This window comes from Schistocerca nitens, chromosome 4 (genome assembly GCF_023898315.1).
Source record: "Schistocerca nitens isolate TAMUIC-IGC-003100 chromosome 4, iqSchNite1.1, whole genome shotgun sequence".
NCBI lineage: Eukaryota > Metazoa > Arthropoda > Insecta > Orthoptera > Acrididae > Schistocerca > Schistocerca nitens.
Window position 1 is genome coordinate 401,538,244 of NC_064617.1, and position 22,350 is coordinate 401,560,593.

The 22,350-nt window shown below is 40.2% G+C and overlaps 1 protein-coding gene across 1 annotated transcript in view; it reads right to left on the minus strand.

The window, feature by feature from the left end:
* The window catches only part of LOC126252850 (carcinine transporter-like), a 123,075-nt gene extending 112,887 nt beyond the window's left edge, over positions 1-10,188 (minus strand). Inside the window, exon 1 of the mRNA XM_049953801.1 lies at positions 9,968-10,188. Coding sequence (XP_049809758.1) covers positions 9,968-10,164 — 197 coding nt within the window. The 5' untranslated portion in view covers positions 10,165-10,188. The remainder of the gene's footprint in view (positions 1-9,967) is intronic.
* Between the last annotated feature and the right edge of the window lie 12,162 nt (positions 10,189-22,350).

The window sequence follows — 22,350 nt, forward strand, 5'->3', positions numbered from 1 at the left end:
CGCTTTCCCTGGTTTCCATCTCAAATAGCTCTGCAATACTCATTACTTCGTCCTTTCCTCATACATTCGTTGTGCATGCCTCTGGTAATTCATCTTCCTCATCAGTATTCTCCCAATTAATTTAGTCCCAACACGATATTGTTATTTTCTTGTCTTCGTTTTCATCTGGTCCCGGCGGATTTGTTTCTTCCTTCTTCTCTTCTCGTGATAAGGTATTTACTTCTCTGTTCAAGGTGCTGCAATTGTCCCGGGTCGGTGCGTCATTCTCTTTGGCATGGGCGCTTAGCTGTCAATTCGAACGTTTATCGGGGTTTGGTGGTCTTACCTCCACCTCTTCTATGTGTATTCTCTTTTCTTATTCAGCTTGTTGATAGTGGTTTCTTTGTTGATAATTTGTCGGTCTATTGGTTCTCCAGAACCCGTTCCGGTTGTCGTTATTCCCTCTGTAATAATTGTTGCCGTTCCTGGGTGAATTATAGTTATTGCCATTTCTCTTCTAAACCAATAACCGGTTCTTTGTTGAAATCTATTGTCGTTTCTTGGTGCGAAGTCATCACATGGTTCGTAATTATAGTTTCTTCGTACTGTGTCTTGTGGATTCCACTGCTTTTTGCTTTCGTTTTCACGTGCGCTTCGTCTTTTTCTTGCGTTATCTTCCAAAAATATGAACTCTAGTTCCCTTAGAATACCTTTAAATGGTTCGACGTCATTGCCTCCGCGACCTACTAATGTTTGCTGGTATTTCAATGGTAGCTTCATCGCGCATAATTTAATCAACTCTCCGTCACTGTATGGTACATCTAAGCATTGATTTTTCTTTGCCATTAATTCGAAAAATTTCACGGGACTCTTCTCTCCTGAATTTTCAAAATATGGGTTCTGTAATAATTCGTACTTCACTCTGTTCTGTGCTTCGCTGGACCAATATCGTGAGAGAAACTTCTCTCTGAAATCTTCGTACGATCGGCATGTCGCTTCAACATTCTACATGGTTTCTGCGACTGTTCCTGACATGTGTGCACGTATAAAGTCTAATTCGTTTGCTAGCGTCCAGTGGTCTGGTAATCCTACTCGGAATTGATCAATAAAAGTTCGTGGATGTAATGAGTTTCCTTCTCTAAAGTGTTGAAATTTTCTGACTGTGAAGATATGATCGTTGTCGTACTTCGTCATAGTTCCATACGAAATTCACGATTCTTCGCCACTTTTGTTTCTGATCATTTCTCCCGTCGTTCTTTCCGGTTGTGGTAGATCCCTTGGATATTGTCCACTGTAACTTTCGCCTACCCTTGCGTAGTATCGTTGGAGTGGTACGCAATAATTTTCTTCCATCGGTTGCGAACGTGTAGCTGAATGCATTGCGCTGTACTCTTCGCGACCTGGCTTCCCATTGTCACGTATTGGTTGGGTATCTTGTCTGGCTAACCTTGCTGCTTCATTGCACGATCCAAACTGTCTTGAAACATACATTTGTAGTTCCGCATGTGTTTGTGATGACGTTTGTTCATCAAGAATTTCGAAACGTGTTTGTTGCTGTGCAGGCTGTCTGATTTCACGTATGTTACTTTCCGCCTGTGATTGGAATCGCAAATGTGTAATATCTTCGTTAATTGCTTGTTTTTCCGGTGCTGTTACAGATACGGATGTGGTTGCAGCGTCTGTGCTTGTTCGATCCTGTTCACTACGCTCTTAGTGGTTTGCAACAACTCTGTTCGCAATTTCTGAAATTGTTGCTTCGTTTGCGCCTCTATTTTGACTATGCGGTTAGCATATCTTTTCAGCGCTGCTTTTGTGATACGTTTGTGTAACACACTGTTTTCAACAACATCACGCGCTGTACCTGCTGCTTGTCTAGTAATTTCGTTTATCTGTTTCTCTAGTTTCTTGACTTCTCCCTGGGTGTTTTTACGTAATATTTTGATCTCGTCCTGAATGTCATTACGCAATGTTTGTACGTCCGCTTGTACCTTGTCAATGTCTGTTCTCAATTGATTGTGACTTGTTATTAAGTTTCCTATCACTTCTCGAGATTCTTTTGCCCTGTCTTCGATATGACTTAGGTGTAACTGAATTTTTTTTGTTTTGTTCTTTAATCTCACGCATTTGTCTCGTGGTTTCTGCATTCTGAATTTGAACTTGGTTCGCTATGTCTTTATTTTCCTTGTCATGGTTTCCGTAATTTGTTGTAATAATTCTGCCAGATTGGTGGGTCCTATTGCATTTTTTTTCCGACGTCCTACGCTCTGTGTTTTCGCCCAAGTGTTGGTTCGCAACCGATTGCATTGAACTGTGCTGTGACACGTTTCTGCTCGCATTCCTTGTACTCTGTGGTGAGGGAGCTCTGATTACTTGTACTATGGGTTCTACCTATTCAAGACGCAATTTAGAATCCTCATCGACTGTCTCTCTACTTTCCTGCTCCTCTGTCGTATGCTGACTTACGTTTTCTATGCCTTGACGTACATTATCCTCGTTATGATGCGTTATATGTCCTATTTCTCGCGATACTGCATCGTCTGTTGTACTGTCCTCTATTCTCTGTCCATTTTCATGCTGGGTCTCTACCTCAATTCGGTCAAGGTCTCGATCTGCCATTGCTAATCCTTACGAATCCCTTATTTTCTGTTTTAAAAGCAATTCACGCGCCCTGCTTCGAGTCAACATGCGCTCATACGATCTCACGCGTTTCATAAACTTTTTGCACACACGACTTGACACTACCAAGACTGACAATCCATTCACTTACTTGTTGGGTCAGAACCAACTTGTCAACGATGTATCCGCCACCTGTGCGCTTGCATTGAGGAGAAAACTTAATTCTAACAATTTTTAAAATTCATAACTTAATTATGCTATTTTCTCTGCTAGAATGTCTATCTGTTGAATACTTTCTTACTATCTATCGCTGCAGCTACTGTTTTCGGGTCTTTAAAACTTTAGGAAAAAAAAATTTTTTTACTACGAAAATTTTTCAACAGGATATTTTTCTGACCTAGTTAGGCATGTGGTCGACCTTTAATCATGGTATTTTACCATCCTGGCAGGGTCGGCATTTTCTAGACATTCTGTGTGGTGTCTGTTTGTTCTATATCGTGTCTCCCTACCACTATCGCGCAACGACGCTCTGAGCGTGTTTTTTTAGGGAATTGATTAGTTTGATCCTGGGACCTGTTGCTGGTAAGGAGACGTCAGACCACACATGACATGTAGAATTCAGAAGAGTTCAGTGAGACTAGCGATGATATAACCAAATGCTCAATGATACCAGCGTCAGCTCCACTGCACTTCCTGTAAAGGAATCTTAATACTAACTAAATTTAGTGGAAGGGGTTCACAGCTTTCCTATTTTTAGTTAGCTGGTAAAATAACGTCGAAAAAGCAGTTCAGTTTACCATTGGAAATTTTATTCTACTCACAAAACATCGTTTATAAATTGCACTATTGATAAAAGGAAATCTTTTAATACAGGATGGTAAAACCAACTGCGTTCAACAAAAATGTGAACGAATATTCCCTGAGTGGGTTTCCAAGTTCTACAATGGATCGAAGGATGACCTATGCCATATCACATCTATAATCTAGGTTTAAATTAAGTGTCACAAAAGAGAAAACTATCAAAATCGTCTACAGTGACCCTCAATTATCTTTAATTACTTATCTAACTTGTCGTAAATTACAGTGGCTGATGTGGCTTCTCAATAACTATATAACAGAAAAATCATCGCGGCCGGCCGAAGTGGCCGTGCGGTTAAAGGCGCTGCAGCCTGGAACCGCAAGACCGCTACGGTCGCAGGTTCGAATCCTGCCTCGGGCATGGATGTTTGTGATGTCCTTAGGTTAGTTAGGTTTAAGTAGTTCTAAGTTCTAGGGGACTAATGACCTCAGCAGTTGAGTCCCACAGTGCTCAGAGCCATTTGAACCATAGCCAAAATCATCGCGTTTCAGATTTTTACTTCATGTGGCAAATGTGAACACCATGAGCTTTAATTTATTACGTAAAGGGGATGTAACAGATGAGACTTCTGCAGTTCTAAGTGAAGCCTCATGCGCTCAAAAATGCGGCATCGAGTGCGTTCGTTACCTTGTCGGTGTTCGTCAGGGGGCGGCGACCGGCGCAGCTCCTTCCAGCTCGCCCTCTCGGAAGCAACTCCCTTCTAACTTCTCCTTACTACAATTTACCGAAGTTGGTTTAATAAAAAACTATCTGGCTGTGTTTTCATCTGACCAATCGGGGTCTCAATGTTAACCTTAAGCTCCGCCTACAAAAATTCTGTCTATCCAATGAGAAACGTTATACTTTTCGAGGTGGGGTAATGTTTTTTAAAGTGTGCAACGTAACAGAGACACGAAAAAGTCTCACGGTAAAACTTGCAGCTGGTGTGATCCTTTTAGCGTTATCGTAAGATCTATACTGTTCTTCTGGAGGGCTCTATCTTTTAACATGGGCTGGGGGGTGGTCCTAACGTAACAGAGACGCGAAAAAGTCTCACGCTAAAACTTGCGGTTGGTGTAGCCCTCTTTGTGTTATAGTAAGATCTATACTGTTCTTCTGGAGGGCTCTAGCTTTTAACATTGGCTCGGGGGTGGTCTTGACGTAACAGAGACGCGAAAAAGTCTCACGCTAAAACTTGCGGGTGGTGTGGTCCTAGCAGTTAGCTGGCGACGTGGATGTCCATCCGTCCCTTATCGTAGGGCCTTTCAGCTTAACACGGTTCTGCTCTCGGCTTCTGTTCTCGTTTCTCCCCTTGGAACGGCATCTGTCTCACGGTGGGAAGGTATGACATGCATTTAGGCATTCTTGTGTTAGTCTGTGGTATTCCATTTGCTCACTCGTTACTCGTATTACTTTAGTTAATCTAATGTAACGATTTATTCGGAGCTATGTGACATACTACTGGATTTGCTTATCATGTCAGGGTTTTCATGGAAGGTGTTGGATTTGCCTGACACTTATAATGTGTTGGATATCAGTTCAATAACTTTAATATCAGTTCAATAACTTTAACCATTTTCGAAATTTGGATGTTTTCTGTAAAAATCATTGGCGCAACAGAAAAGAGCTAGAAACTTAAAAAATTTATATTTAGATTCCTTTTGCATAATAATTTAGTAGAAAGAGTATTCTGGATTTCACAAATTAAAATTTTAGTTGAAATTCATGATTTTCTGGTTTTTGTCTTAGAAATTAAGGAAGCAAGATAGATTAAGTAGACGAATAAATAAAGCTAGGATTTTTAAATTTAAGTAGAAGGGAGATCCGCTATAATCATAAAAATGTGAGAAGTTTCAATAGAATAACTATAAAACTATAGCTATAGCGTATCTCCAAAGAGCAAGTTCAGAGCTCGTCTACTGCGTGTAGTGTAATTAAATTAATTCTCTCGTCCAAAATATTTGACTTAGCCATGTCAGACTTTTATTATGATTACTTACTTGTGTGCTGATTCCACAATTAAATTGAAAGCTTCATCGGCCATCAGTAAAGGAAGCAATGATTTATTCGATAACTTAAAGTGGTGCATTACTAGCCCAGCGGCTAGTCGGGAGAGCAGATTTGATCAGGCGTTCCCCTAGCCGTCCGCACCGCGGCTTTATATAAAAGAACACTGCGCGAGAAAAAGGAAGGCCCCAGTTCTCTCCAGACGCTGATTAACGCACCACCTGCGCCGGGAGTCGCGTCCCATCAGTATCGTTGATATAAACAGCCTCAGATGCAGTAAAAGTTACTCAGGATACATGTAACCATGAAATCGTTTTCGAGTGAAGTGTTAATTTTGGGATGACGTTAATGATCTATCTTTAGTTTGCGTATGTCGTATTTTCATGTGCCGCCGCAGGACAGACATTCTACCATTATTAGTGTGGCGTTTGATGAACATTATCATCAAATTATGGCGAGCATTCACTTAAACATTTAATTTGAACTGTTATAGTTGCATCAGCGCATTAGACTCTGAACTGCTCTGGTAGTTGGATTGTGTGGATACTTTTTGGTCTGTGACTTTCAGAATATAGTGAACATTTTAGAGAGAATGGTTTCTGATTATGAATCCCAGACAATCTCCTAATTCCTCAGAGCTATAAGCTGTAGCTTTAAATGTATTTCTCAGGTGAAGTGGGCACTAGGAATTCTAATTACAGGCTTCACGTTTTGCTAATCACTTTCTGGTTGCCAATATTGTAGTTAGAGAGCCAGTGTTGAGAACGGCAAACAACAGCATTAAATAAATAATAGGAACATTTAACAATTATCCCACACGCCGCCCCACAGGCTCTAAGCACTTAGGGACTTAACATCTGAGGTCATCAGTCCCCTAGACTTAGAAGTACTTAAACCTAACTAACCTAAGGACATCACACAAATCTGTGACCGAGGCAGGTTTTCAACCTGCGACTGTAGCAGCAGCGCGGTTCCTGACCAAGCGCCTAGAACCGCTCGGTCACAGCAGCCGGATAAATTTCTAAGAACTAATGTAACTTCAATAGATAGGACAGCTACAGGTTGCAGGCTCCGTGGATACTGTAATGGTACTTGACTTACATAACCATTACGGCAACTCACCTGAACCTCTCGATACCAGCAATATTCTACTGTGTTTCTGTAAAGTAGTTAACATGTTTCTGAGACAACATTCAGATTTGATTTCGTTAATGTAGAGGTACTTTGATACATCGATATGTTTATGTTGCAGTGATATTATTCTTATGTGTATTCTTTCTTTTGTCACAATGATCATTGACATTCTTGTAACTCTGATTTTTGGGCGCGTAAGCGATTATTAGTTGTTAGAACGTCGGACCTTGAGAAAGTCAAGTCTTGGATGTCATGTTGAAAAGACACATATTGTAGTCAGCTTATAAAATGTGAACTTTAATAGTGAGGAAGATATTTTCAAGTATGTTTTGTATTGTGAAGTGATGTTTTGTGTGCAACGTGATATTGCAACAACAGCAATAAGAAGGAAGTGTAACTTAAATTCGGAGTGCTGATTGTTTTTTTACATCACCATTGTGCTAATTTTCAAAGGTTTAATCTTCAAGAATGGTTTGTGAAACACATCTATAAAACTTTTGAATATAGCAGAATAAAACCTAGACCTCTTTGCATCCGAGCTTGGAATCATCACCACCTAGATTTTCAACGATTGAGCCATGATTTTACAACGAGACCAGCGTGGGAAACACGAAAAGATGAGTGCCTAGTTTATTTATTATTACATGAAATGACTTTATTATCTGTGCTCTAATGACACCTGCCACATAATAACTTTGTTGTTGCCCGAAAATGCAGTGTTTAGCAGCGTGAGCAACACCACAATCATTGTTAAATTTTGATCTTTGTTGTGGTAGGGATGTTAGACTACCCATGATCAAGAAACTGAATACGCCGCTGCGGTGTGCGGGAAATACAAACAACGTCCACGAAGCCATCTCTGAGGACAATAATATTGTTTGGTAAACAGTATCCCTCTCTTGCTCTGTCCGTTCCACTTCTGTCCAATAACGGTGGCCCCCCGGTAGCGGCAGGAAGAATTTTAACCAATAATTTTCGTCTGGCATAAGTGTGGGAAAAATCCATTTACATCCGATGACAATGGTTGTTGTTGTTGTTGTGGTCTTCAGTCCTGAGACTGGTTTGATGCAGCTCTCCATGCTACTCTATCCTGTGCAAGCGTCTTCATCTCCCAGTACCTACTGCAACCTACATCCTTCTGAATCTGCTTAGTGTATTCATCTCTTGGTCTCCCTCTACGATTTTTGCCCTCCACGCTGCCCTCCAATGCTAAATTCGTGATCCCTTGATGCCTCAAAACATGTCCTACCAACCGATCCCTTCTTCTAGTCACGTTGTGCCACAAACTTCTCTTCTCCCCAATCCTATTCAATACCTCCTCATTAGTTACGTGATCTACCCACCTTATCTTCAGCATTCTTCTGTAGCACCACATTTCGAAAGCTTCTATTCTCTTCTTATCCACACTAGTTATCGTCCATGTTTCACTTCCATACATGGCTACACTCCATACAAATACTTTCAGAAACGACTTCCTGACACTTAAATCTATACTCGATGTTAACAAATTTCTCTTGTTCAGAAACGATTTCCTTGCCATTGCCAGTCTACATTTTATATCCTCTCTACTTCGTCCATCATCAGTTATTTTACTCCCTAAATAGCAAAACTCCTTTACTACTTTAAGTGTCTCATTTCCTAATCTAATTCCCTCAGCATCACCCGATTTAATTTGACTACATTCCATTATCCTCGTTTTGCTTTTGTGGATGTTCATCTTATATCCTCCTTTCAATACACTGTCCATTCCGTTCAACTGATCTTCCAAGTCTTTTGCTGTCTCTGACAGAATTACAATGTCATCGGCGAACCTCAAAGTTTTTACTTCTTCTCCATGAATTTTAATGCCTACTCCGAATTTTCCTTTTGTTTCCTTTACTGCTTGCTCAATATACAGATTGAATAACATCGGGGAGAGGCTACAACCCTGTCTCACTCCTTTCCCAACCACTGCTTCCATTTCATGGCCCTCGACTCTTACAACTGCCATCTGGTTTCTGTACAAATTGTAAATAGCCTTTCGCTCCCTGTATTTTACCCCTGCCACCTTCAGAATTTGAAAGAGAGTATTCCAGTTAACATTGTCAAAAGCTTTCTCTAAGTCTACAAATGCTAGAAACGTAGGTTTGCGTTTTCTTAATCTTTCTTCTAAGATAAGTCGTAAGGTTAGTATTGCCTCACGTGTTCCAACATTTCTACGGAATCCAAACTGATCTTCCCCGAGGTCCGCTTCTACCAGTTTTTCCATTCGTCTGTAAAGATTTCGCGTTAGTATTTTGCAGCTGTGACTTATTAAGCTGATAGTTCGGTAATTTTCACATCTGTCAACACCTGCTTTCTTTGGGATTGGAATTATTATATTCTTCTTGAAGTCTGAGGGTATTTCGCCTGTCTCATACATCTTGCTCAACAGATGGTAGAGTTTTGTCATGACTGGTTCTCCCAAGGCCATCAGTAGTTCTAATGGAATGTTGTCTACTCCCGGCGCCTTGTTTCGACTCAGGTCTTTCAGTGCTCTGTCAAACTCTTCACGCAGTATCTTATCTCCCATTTCGTCTTCATCTACATCCTCTTCCATTTCCATAATATTGTCCTCAAGTACTTTGCCCTTGTATAAACCCTCTATATACTCCGTCCACCTTCCTGCCTTCCCTTCTTTGCTTAGAACTGGATTGCCAACTGAGCTCTTGATATTCATGCAAGTGGTTCTCTTCTCTCCAAAGGTCTCTTTAATTTTCCTGTAGTCAGTATCTATCTTACCCCTAGTGAGACAAGCCTCTACATCCTTACATTTGTCCTCTAGCCATCCCTGCTTAGCCATTTTGCGCTTCCTGTCGATTTCATTTTTGAGACGTTTGTATTCCTTTTTGCCTGCTTCATTTACTGCATTTTTATATTTTCTCCTTTCATCAATTAAATTCAATATTTCTTCTGTTACTCAAGCATTTCTATGACATTGGTATAACAAAATAAGTCACAATAATTTCAGTCAGTAACCCTACTTCTTAAGTATTAGCTCTTGAATACTTCGCTTACTAGCCAATGAAGATGGCCCACCAACAACAGCAACAGGTATTTTAAAATATAATCCAATTTTTCCGGCATAAGCGAGGGAAAACTCCTGCTGTGTAAGAGATCGCGACACTGGTCTCTGACAGTCTTCAATCAACCGCGAATACCACAAGGTCCTGAATCAGAGAGGTCGAAACGTCGACTGTGTAGAAGATATACGATGGAACCTAACAACCCAGAAGTTTCTACCTTCAGTGACGACGACCACCAAAGTCTGCATACTTACAATGACTTAACTGTTTCATCTTCCATAAACGGAGAACAGTTACCATTATTATTGAAATTTGTTAGCAAATTTTAATCTTACTATGAGGTACTCACCTGTCACCAATGTAAAAGAGAATAACTCCAATGGCGGTGGAAACGAAGAGGCTCACGGAATACACAGTATTTGGGTACAGTTCCTTATCGCACACCCAGTCCTCCTGGGAAGCGGCAGTAAGGGACAGCCACGTGGTGTCGTAGTCCCAGCCATACAAGCAGGGTGTAGTTTCGTTCTCTTCCCCTTGGGACTTCATCAGGCATCGACTGTACTCTCCATCTTGTCTGTGGAAGTCAATATATTTTAAAAGGACCTCTGATATGAGGGTATGCTTATTTGTTGATAACACATGTTGAGTAGCCTATTGTCCAGTGTGGCAACCGACTCCAAACGATCAACCATTGTTCTATTTATAATGCCAGGAAAGACACTAGACTATGAAAAAAACCGACTGATAACAGATCAGAGAAATAAAACTGTCCAAAAATAGTTCTTCCCAATGTGTGACAAATAAAAGTATATCAGTTTTTATACCGATCTCAGGGAAAATGCAAAATGATGAATGCAGTTTCAAACACGAAATGTCAATTCTCTTATTACTTACCTCTCGAAAATATTTTTAAGTTACTAAGAACGACAGCACTGTGTCCCATAAAATATCTTTACGTAATAATGTGAAGCTACAATTAAATTAATAAATTGCTTTAATTAACCTCATGAAAAGCGATATAATTATAGAGTTAGCGTAATTCATAGCTCTACCCCCAGAAAGACCAAAATCTCGCCCTTAGTGTTCCGTCGTGTAAGTGATTCGTACCACACACTGTTGACCACAATCGGACTTTATCTACATTTTGTGTGATACACAACTAGAATATGAGGAATACCACAGAAATGTGGAGATACAATGGATAGTAGACTAAATCAACGACTCCACAGAGTGATAAATCACTTTGTGGATTCACAAGAAAAAACTGATTGTATGACTATTGCAGGCCGGCCGCTGCGGCCGAGCGGTTCTATGCCCTTCAATCCGGAACCGTGCTGCTGCTACGGTCGCAGGTTCGAATCCTGCCTTGGGCATGGATGTGTGTGATGTCCTTAGGTTAGTTAGGTTTAAGTAGTTCTAAGTCGAGGGGACTGATGACCTCAGATGTTAAGTCCCATAGTGCTTAGAGCCATTTGAACCATTTGACTATTTCAGCAGGAGCGAAACAGAACAAATTAGCATATATGCAGTTGTGCACTTCCACACATTTTTCATATTAACAAGTTTGTTCATTGCTTCCATTTTTTTTTCGTTCTTGGTTGATACTGAGACAATGAACAAAATATAAAGTCATGGAACTGACAGTTGCCGACTCTGTTTAGAGACTTTCACTTGCTCTGCCGGTGATGTAAACCGAGATTCATGGAGCAGATGACTATGGCTACTCCTCCGAGGTTGCCAATAGACATTTGACAAGGAGGGTTAAGATTCGTCATTTACTTGTCATATGTAAAACCTCAATTAAAATCCTAGCGAAAGGAAGTGATAAAATACTACTTTTGTAGAAAAACTGGAAATGATTTCGAGAGCAGCTACAGTTATGGAACGTGAGCACATTACAACTACGCAAACAAAGCGCATTGCTGCAGTAAACACTTTCTCCCTGAGACAATCGTAGCTGAGGTAGACAGCTTGCAACGTGGAACGTGGAAGTAAGAGTAGCCTATGCATGAAACGACTTTCTTGCAATCAAAAAATTTACCTTACTGCTTTAGAGTATTGCATCAAGATGACTAGGGAAATCCAAGCGAATTCAGCAGGGTAAACCAGTATCACGCTCACAAGCCATTCTTATCACAACTGAGTCGTCAAACCATACCTAGAAGTCTCCAAGACTTGACTACGCTAGCGGCAAGAAGAATGCGTTTTCGTAGTTGGTATCAAGACTTGTCTGTTCCGGACGGTCATTCTAGCACGACACTCTGTGTCCTCCAAATTTCTCATAGTCTTTATTTTCGAATGTCCGTGCGGAGCATCTTGTAGCTGAAACTATTTGATTCTATACAGCAATGAAAAGCTTCTACGTGTCTGCAGTAATGTCTGACTGCCACACGAAGGAACGCTTTACAAAATCAGTGAGGCAGGAAACAGTGAAAGAAGTTCGGAATCCATAAAGCAAGCCATCAAGAAAAGGGCTAACACTGAATGCCACTTGAAGTAGCATATTATTTTCACTATTACACCTCGATAGTAGTTCCTACGAACCAAGGACCTTGCCGTTGGTGGGGAGGCTTGCGTGCCTCAGCGATACAGATAGCCGTACCGCAGGTGCAACCACAACGGAGGGGTATCTGTTGAGAGGTCAGACAAACTTGAGGTTCCTGAAGAGGGGCAGCAGCCTTTTCAGTAGTTGCAGCAGCAACAGTCTGGATGATTGACTGACCTGGCCTTGTAACACTAACCAAAACGGCCTTGCTGTCCTGGTACTGCGAACGCTGAAAGCAAGGGGAAACTACAGCCGTAAGTTTTCCCGAGGGCATGCAGCTTTACTGTATGGTTAAATCATGATGGCGTCCTGGGGTACAATAATACGGAGGTAAAACAGTCCCCCTTCGGATCTCCGGGCGAGGACTCCTCAGGAGGACGTCGTTGTCAGGAGAAACAAATATGGCGTCCAACGGTTCGGAGCGAGGAATGTCAGATCCGTTAATCTGGCAGGTAGGTTAGAAAATTTAAAAAGGGAAAAGTTTAGGTTACAGCTAGATATAGTGGGAATTAGTGAAGTTCGGTGACACGGTTACAAATGGAAAATGAGATAGGGGTAATGGTGGAGTATGCTCAATAATTAATAAAAAAAATAGGAGCGTGGGCAAGGTACTACGAACTGCGTAGTGAACACATTATTGTAGCAAAGATAGACACGAAGCCCACGCCTACCACAGTAGTACAAATTTATATGCCAACTAGCTCCGCAGATGACGAAGAGATTGAAGAAATGTATGATGAGATAAAAAAAATTATTCAGATAGTGAAAGGAGACGAAAATGTAATAGTCATGGAGGACTGGAATGCGATAGTAGGAAAAGGAAGAGAAGGCAAAGTAGTAGGTGATATGGAATGGGGGTAAGGAATGAAAGAGGAAGCCGTATGGTAGAATTTTGCACAGAGCATAACTTAATCATAGCTAACACTTGGTTTAAGAATCATGAAAGAAGGTTGTATATGTGGAAGAGGCCTGGAGACGCTGGGTTTCAGATAGATTGTATAATGGTAAGACAGAGATTTAGGAACCAAGTTTTACACTGTAAGACATTTCCAGGGGTAGATGTGGAATCCGACCACAATCTAATGGTTATCAACTGTAGCTTAAAACTGAAGAAACTGTAAAAAGGATGGAATTTAAAGAGATGGGGCCTGGATAAACTGACTAAACCAGAGGTTGTACAGAGTTTCAGAAGGAGCATTAGCGAACGATTGACAAGAACGGGGAAAAGAAATACGGTAGAAGCAGAATGAGTAGCTTTGAGAGATGAAATATTAAAGGCAGCAGAGGATCAAGTACGTAAAAAGACGAGGGATAGTAGAAATCCTTGGGTAACAGTAGAGATATTGAATTTACTTGTTGAAAGAAGAAAATATAAAAATGCAGTAAATGAAGCATGCAGAAAGGAATACAAACGTCTGAAAAATGAGATCGACAGGAAGTGCAAAATGGCTAAGCAGGAATGGCTAGAGGACAAATGTAAGGATGTAGAGGCTTATCTCACTAGGGGTAAGATAGATACTGCCTCAGGAAAATTAAAGAGAGCTTTGGAGAGAAGAGAAATAATTGTATGAATATCAAGAGCTCAGATGTCCCACGTGAAGTGGACGCGCGTTTGAGGCGCTATGCCACGGACTGCGAGGCCCCTCCCATCGGAGGTTCGATTCCTCCCTCAGGCATGGCTGTGTGTGTTGTTCTTAGCATAAGTCAGTTTAAGTAGCGTGTAAGTCTAGGTACTGATGACCTCAGCAGTTTGGTCCCTTAGGAATTCACACACATTTGAACATTTGAACAGCTCAGATGGGAAACCAATCCTAAGCAAAGAAGGGACGGCTGAAAGCTGGAGGGACTCTACAAGGGCGATGTAGTTGAGAACAATATTTTGGAAATGGAAGAGGACGTAGTTGAAGATCGAATGGGAGATATGATACCGCTCGAAGAGTTGACAGAGCACACAGAGACCTGTATCACGAGTTCGGATGTAAACCCAGTACTAAGCAAAGAAAGGAGAGCAGAAAGGTGGAAGGAGTATATAGAGGGTCTATACAAGGGCGATGTTCTTGAGGACAGTATTATAGAAATGGAAGGGAATGTAGATGAAGATGAAATAGGAAATATGATACTACGTGAAGAGTTTGACAGAGTACTGAAAGATTTCCTTCAGGATAACGACTTCGCTTGTCTAGAGTGGTCAGCATATTCTCCAGACATGAACCCAATCGAACATGCCTGGCATTGATTGAAAAGGGCTATTTGTGGACGACGTGACCACTAATCTCTCTGACGGACCTACGCCGAATGGCCGTTGAGGAGTGGGACAATCTGGACCACCAGTGCCTTGATGAACTTGTGGATAGCCTGCCGCTGGTGGCCGAGCGGTTCTGGCGCTACAGTGTGGAACCGCGCGACCGCTACGGTCGCAGGTTCGAATCCTGCCTCGGGCATGGCTGTGTGTGTTGTCCTTAGGTTAGTTAGGTTTAAGTAGTTCTAAGTTCTAGGGGACTTATGACCTCAGCAGTTGAGTCCCATAGTGCTCAGAGCCATTTGAACCATTTTTTTGAACTTGTGGATAGACGAATACAGACATGCATCAATGCAAGAGGACGTGCTGCTAGATATTAGAGGTACCTCTAAAAGTCTCGCTATATGATGGTAGAACATGCAATGTGCGGTTTTCATGAGAACAGGGCGGAAATGATGTTTATGTTGATCTCTATTCCAATTTCCTGTAGAGGTTCCCGACCTCTAGGAACCAAGGTGATGGCAAACTTTTTTTGACATGTGTATTAAAGTGTGGACTGAACTGACATTCCATGTCGATAGTACTCATTATCTCGTGAGAATAATAAGCTGGTTGTGCTTCACAAAAACGATGTTTTCTAAATTCATGTAGGCTATTTGTCAATAAATCGTTTTCTTCGAGGTAAATCATAACGTTCGAACACAGTACAAGTTCAAAAATCGTACTGCAAATCGATGTTAGTGACATGGGTCAATAACACAGCCAATTACCTCTATCTCCATTCTTGAGTACTGGTGTGAGCTATGAACCTTTCCAGCCTTTAGGCACGCCTCTATCGACGGACGAGCTGTTGAATTTTATATCATTGCTAAATATGGAGCTATAATGTCAGTATACTGTGAAGAGAATATAAATGGTATCGAATATGGACCGGAGTCTTATCTTTATTAAGTGATTTAAACAGCTTCGCTGCATGGAGGATATATGTATCAAAGTTACTCATGTTGGCATTTGTTCTTGATTCGAATTCTGGAATATTTACTTATCTTCTGTGGATTGCCTTTGTTGAATATAGCAGTTTCTTCTATTGGCTTGCCGCTACAATCGGAGACTGTTGGGCCCAAGCTGCCCAAACCAGTTCCTTTTCAAAGAACTCCACGAAATTACCTGTGAGTCTGTGATCATGCTCAGACGTTTAAAAATAACTAAATGCTTTGTTTTCACGCTTTTTGTTATCTAAAGTGCCATAGTTTTTAGCCTCTATCGGTAGACGTAATGGCAAGTTCAAACGAGTTCCGCGACTGAGATTAACGAGACCGTCGTGAAAGCGCCGCTGGACGTTATCGCGACTGGGACATATTTGCGCAGCTCGTCTTAGAAGTGAAGTTGGTGCTTTGTTGTATACAATGTTATTAAACAAGAAAGAACGTCACCGGGATCAAGTAAATTTGCGTTCATTCGCAAGGACTGGTAGGTAGCCGCTGAACTTACACATTCTAGATACACCGCAAAAACACTCACCAACTGTTATCTCTACATATTCATGAGGGATAATGACTTGGTGCTGACTATGTGTTCATACAAGATCGAAAACAATCGATTGTGCACACAGTTACGCCCTTAGACGGTAGAATGTCTTAGTTTTGACACAATGCTTCATTGTTGTTGTTATCAGTGCAGCGGCAGCTGCTGCTTGGTAACAAGTTTACTATTAGTGTAAAACATTACCGACATCCAGTAAAGAGAGGAACAAGCTCCAACGTTTGTAATGTCAGAGAATCTTTTCTAGAAAGAGCACACTAAGTGAAGATATCCCAAACTGTGCAAGAATTCAAACAGAGTTTCAGAGTGGAATATATGAAAGATTCAAAAATATTACTCATATACAACGAATATGGGAAAAGAAGGGCTTGTTAGATACATAAAGATGTTACAAAACTGCGAATACGTTGAAACAAGTGAATATTGTAGTGACCAGCCCATAGAAGTTTTTGCTTGTGAATTGACTGTGAAAAATCGTTGACTTTTATGTAAATTCGTACTGGGAAACACTGGACTTTTTATGTGGTATAAGGATTCTTTACAATGAGATATGTCAGAAAATGAGCAGTTAATACTCGGTGGCGCTATCAGATTAGATTTTTTGAAAGGATTCTGACAGAAAAAATATGATCTGGTAACTTTTTTTTTCCTGTAAGTAGATCTCAGTAATTTTTCAAACGCGGGCGGGTAAGGACAGTCGAAATGTTACTAATAATGTTTCCTTTTATTACGTTCAAAGCAAGAAAATAATTGTAGACCCAGTAACAAATGGTCTCACTGCTTATGTTTACAAGTTAGGATAAATAAGAGAGTACATTATGAAATCGAGTCTCCTGAATGAAAATCAGCCTTAATAATTAATGACAAAAGGACTGGCATTTTTAAAAATCAGAAGAGATGACATGGGATAAAATTTATAGTGAAACAAATGCTCATATGAAGTTTAATAAGTTGTGTGATATGCTCATATCATTATTTCTACCCAGCTTTTCTCACAAACTAATCAGAAAGGCCATTAAACTGGCACATAATTGAAAGTGAATCACTATTCAAATTACTAAGAAAAGGTATTAATAACATCCACATTTTGTGAGAAATTAGTAAATCTGACAACAGATATATGCAGTATAGTGATAGAGAGCACAAATGCTCACATAACATCTTTACATCACTATTGAATTAAGTAGAAGATCTGTAAATTGTCAGTCGCAGGTAATAGATATGTTTAATAATCATTTCTTAAATGTACTAAGAAATATATCGACAAGCAGTTAGTGAGAAGAATAGCAGAATGCTGAAAATGCAGCACAAGTCAATTTCAATCATAGGGATGTCTCACACATTCCCCCTCCTAAAAGTAAGAAAATTACATGTTCTTTGAAAAATAAACGTTTATCTAGAATCCACGGTGTTTTCAACAGAGTACTAAAGACGAAGCTCATAAAATAAGTGCCGTCTACTGCGAAATATGTCATGCATCACTAACTCAGGGCAGATAGCAATATACCATTGATAACAACCACACCCTCACCCCGCGATATGAAAGGTGATACGAGAAATTGCAATAAGAACCGGCCCATTTCACTACTGACATCATTTTTCAAAATATTTGCGATTGTGATGAACTCCAGATCTTAACTGATCAACAACAATTTCCTTAGTAAATCACAAATGTGCACATCAGAGGAGTTGCACAACTGAGAATGCTATTCGCACGACCGCTCACCAAAATTTACTACCATAAAACAATAATGAAACAGCTGCTAACATTTTCTGTTGATTATCTCAGAAATCTGGCTGTATGAATCAGGAGGTTTTATAGAATTGGTGGTACTGCCAACCAATGGATGATATATCTAACAAACCTAATGCATAATGTTATACTTACTAATTCTTCCTTTGTAAGGATGGGAGACTCTTCTGAATAGGGGAAATAACTTATTGGGTTTCATAAGGCTCTTTTGCAGGTCCTCTGTTGTTACTCATATATGTTCAAATGGTTCAAATGGCTCTGAGCACTATGCGACTTTACTTCTGGGGTCATCAGTCGCCTGTAACTTAGAACTAATTAAACTTAACTAACCCAAGGACATTACACACATCCATGCCCGAGGCAGGATTCTAACCTGCGACCAGAGCGGTCGCTCGGCTCCAGACTGTAGCGCCTAGAACCGCACGGCCACTCCGGCCGGCACTCATATACGTACACGACCTTTCTTGTAATACACGATAAACATAGTTAATTCTTTTGTTGATAATACCGGTATTGTAATCAGTACTGACATACATGCAACAACATAAGAAAAGATGAGTAATGTTCTTATAGTAAAGTGTACTTTTCTACAAATTCTCTCACTCTAAATTTAGAAGCCACAATTAATTGAACTCCCTACATCTGCAGGTACTTCACCAATGATGAAGGTAACACACAGTGAGGACAGTTTAACTGGAATGGATACTTCAAAACTTTTAGGTTTGCAGTTTGGTGAGGATTTAAACTGGAGGAAACACAGTTTTTAGCTCCTAAAACATTTCAGTTCATTCACATTTGCACTTTGAATCATTATAAATCTTGGGGAGAGAGAATTCATTAAGTAATATGATCTGCGTATTTTCATTGAATAATGTCGTACGAAATAATACTCTGGGGAAACCCATCTTCATGGAAGAAAATTTTTATTGCTCAAATATATTTTTTTGTGAATAATAAATATTTTATTATTTGTGATCCGCAGTGTATCTATTCTTTTATGGAGTTTCTTGTAAGTAGCCCACTACTATTCAGAAGGAACAATGAAGGGCATCATGAAAAAATCAGAAGAGGAATGACATTCGCTATTCCACATTAATCTTTAGCTGAAAAAAATTGCTGAAGAATGCTGCCAACAGACTTTTGGTCACTTGCCAAACGATGCACAGTAGCTTACGTACAGAAAAGTTAAATATGAAAACAAACTGGAAAGGTTTCTCCTTGAAAATGCCTTCTATACCATAGATGCTGTATGCAAATGTTGGTGTGTAGGATTAACTAATTCCCATCTGTATTAAAACAAACACCAGTAACTGGTTACGTCGTAAAGATCGTTTCACGTGAACTGCTAACATGAATGTAAAATGATTGGTTCCACATCATTATGATTGATCGTGCAAATGTTCCATGGAATAATAAAGGAACTATCTACCTCACTAACTAAATGTTAAAAGCAGCGTGTTGTAGAGTCCAAGAGTTAGTAGGTAATTACAGCAAAGACTTAGAGGGACTGTAACTTCGGCCACACGCACACATCTTAAGTCTCAGCGAAAAAACCTTGACTGTTCTCTCACTAGTAAACAAGACGCATTCTTCCAGAATTTGATGTAATGACCGACGTACAAGTCAAGCCACTGATGCCTCCGAAAGAAGTTGGGAACCGGGAGCCAATTGCTCTATTCAGATCCTCCTGAAGAGTTCCTAGCGTAAGCCGTAAACTAACGTTTGTAGATGAAAACATAATAGAAGATCAGAATGCTATATGGTTTCATTGACTACGATTTTTAGACATTGGTTCAGAGTGAAGCCTACAAGGTATTCAGGTGCGTACATCGTATTTTTGGCAGTGCCTTATAGTACGAATATTTCAGGAAGCCATGTAAACATTGAATTTAGTTTGCGTTGTGCCTTCCCCTCTCCAGTCCAATTCGCTGGATGTTTACTGAATGTATGGCATGAACGAAATATTGTTCACCAACATATTCACTTTATGTGGTATTTGAAACAAAATGAATACAGCGTTTCTTTTCCTTTGCATGCTTGGGTTTCTCGGTCTTGGCACAACTTTCGCAGACAATGAATCTCATTGTTCATTTTACTGTGTTCAGTGACGTTTATGTGCTTGTAAATTCGAGACCCTCTTTTTCTCATCCAACTCAACAAACCTTTGCCTACCGCTCTGCTATTTTAATGTGTTATTGTGTCCCTGAATACTTCATTTACCCCCAAAAATTATAAAACATTGTAAAATATTATACTATTCAGCCGTCGTTTTGCTATATACTAGATACAAACGTTTAGCTAAATATAACAGGTTATTTACTTGCCTTGGTATTGTAACATTCTTCCACATTTCCGCAGTTAAATTTGTACCTTCCCTTCCTGGGACATGGCACCAGTGTTCAGGTACCGTCAGAGCAATTATCCTGGCGTATGAAGACATTGTTGAAAATATTACTGCGATCCCATTGAAGATAATGTTCATTCGTATTTGGAACTTTCCAAAACTTCCAAGTTCTTCTATTATATCTTCAAATTTAATATTTTGGTTAATCAAGTTGTGTTTAACTCCATCCTGAAACTAAACATATTCAGAAGCATAGAATTTTAGTACTGCTTTTCTCGCTCCGTTGTAATATTGATTTAAAAATTGTTAGGAGAATTAGATCGACGTTGGTACTTGTAAATTTTGTATGAGGTACTTGAGAACAAACCAAGTCTTACAAAAAGTAAAAATGAGGTGTTCCCTGTTCCAGATCTTTGCAGGAAAGAGTCGCTTAGAAATACAACTCTGGCTGAGACAAACATTTGTTTGAATCAGTTCGTCTTAGTATAACAGATTTTGATATTTATATAACAAGAGCGGAGCATTATCTGAAAAACTACCTTCAAGATGTAACTCACAGTTGTTTTCGCAGAGGAAAAACCAAAGGAAACATAGTAGCAGTACAGGTAATGACAGTAAACTGAGTTCCCCTTCTCTATCTTACACCTCTGTTTATAATATGAAGAACGTTATCGTCTGTATCGGGTGCCGGCACTGACGACAGTTAGATCATCACAACACGGAACCACAATGCCTGATTACCTTGCAGTCTGCCATAGCGCGTTGTTTTTTGTGGTGTTTTGCCCCCAGCCTCTTGTACACAGGACGACTGTATGACTTCTGCACGGCCCTACGTTTTGTACACCTTGGTAATCGCTGTTAACTGCTCAGCGTGCTTAGCAATCGCGCCGCCTGCAGTGAAAAGAGGGCACCATAATTACGCAAAAACGGACATCGACGAGTTAGATATGCGTATTTTTAAGATAAAGATAGTGGCGACTCCAGTTACACGTTGCATCACAGAAATTTCTTCTACAAATTTGCAGCTATGTTTCCCACCAGTAGACTCCCCTTCGTCACAAAAGCTCCCTTTGGCTGTGCTAGTCTGTTTTTTATGTTCTCCTTGTTTCGTCCATCATGGGTTATTCTGACTGCAAGGTAACAGAATTCCCTAACTTTGTTCATCTCGTGATCACCAGTTTTAATGTCGATTTTCTCGCTATTCTCATTTTTGCTTCGTCTCGTGACTTTTGTCACTTTCCGATTTATTCACAACCCATTTTCTATACTCATTAGACTATTCCATTCAACTCATCCTGTAATTCTTTTTCACTTTTACTCAGAATATCAAATTTGTGGTGTCACTGCCAGACACCACACTTGATAGGTGGTAGCTTAAATCGGCCGCGGTCCATTAGTACATGTCGGACCCGCGTGTCGCCACTGTGTGGTCGCAGACCGAGCGCCACCACACGGCAGGTCTCGAGAGACGTACGAGAACTCGCCCCAGTTGTACGACGACGTTGCTAGCGACTATACGGACGAAGCCATTTCTCTCATTTGCCGAGAGACAGTTAGAATAGCCTTCAGCTAAGTTAATGGCTACGACTTAGCAAGGTGCCATTAGCCTTAAATAGCTTGTATATAAAGAGTCACTTGTATCGCCACAATCTCCAGATGTCTCATCAAGAACGATGTATACAAGGATGTATTAAAAGTTAAGTATATTTCAAAGATACGTATTTTCCTTATCACATTCATTAAGTCTCCTGTTTCAGACCTCACTCCATCCTTCGTGAGTTAGCCCGTGCATCTTGGCCGCCTCTTTCAATTAGTGTGCGTAGTGTTGGCAAGTCTGCCGACACTACAAAATTCATCAGCGAATCTTAACTTTGGTATCTGTTCACCTTCAACTTTAATCCTACTCTTGAACCTTTCTTTTATTTTCGTCATTGCTTCTTTGCTGGCTGAGTAAACAGGAGGAGCAAAAGACTACGTCCCTGTGTTACAACCTTTTTAATCCGAGCATTTCTTTTTGTTCTTCCACTCTTATTTTTTTCCTATTGGTTATTCTACGTATTCCACAGGTTGATCAAAATGTCAGTATAAATTTGAAAACTGAATAAATCACGGAATAATGTAGATAGAGAGGTACAAATTGACACACATGCTTGGAATGACATGCGGTTTTATTAGAACCAAAAAAATACAAACGTTCAAAACATGTCCGACAGATGGCGCTTCATCTGATCAGAATAGCAATAATTAGCATAACAAAGTAAGACAAAGCAAAGATGATGTTCTTTACAGGAAATGTTCAATATGTCCAC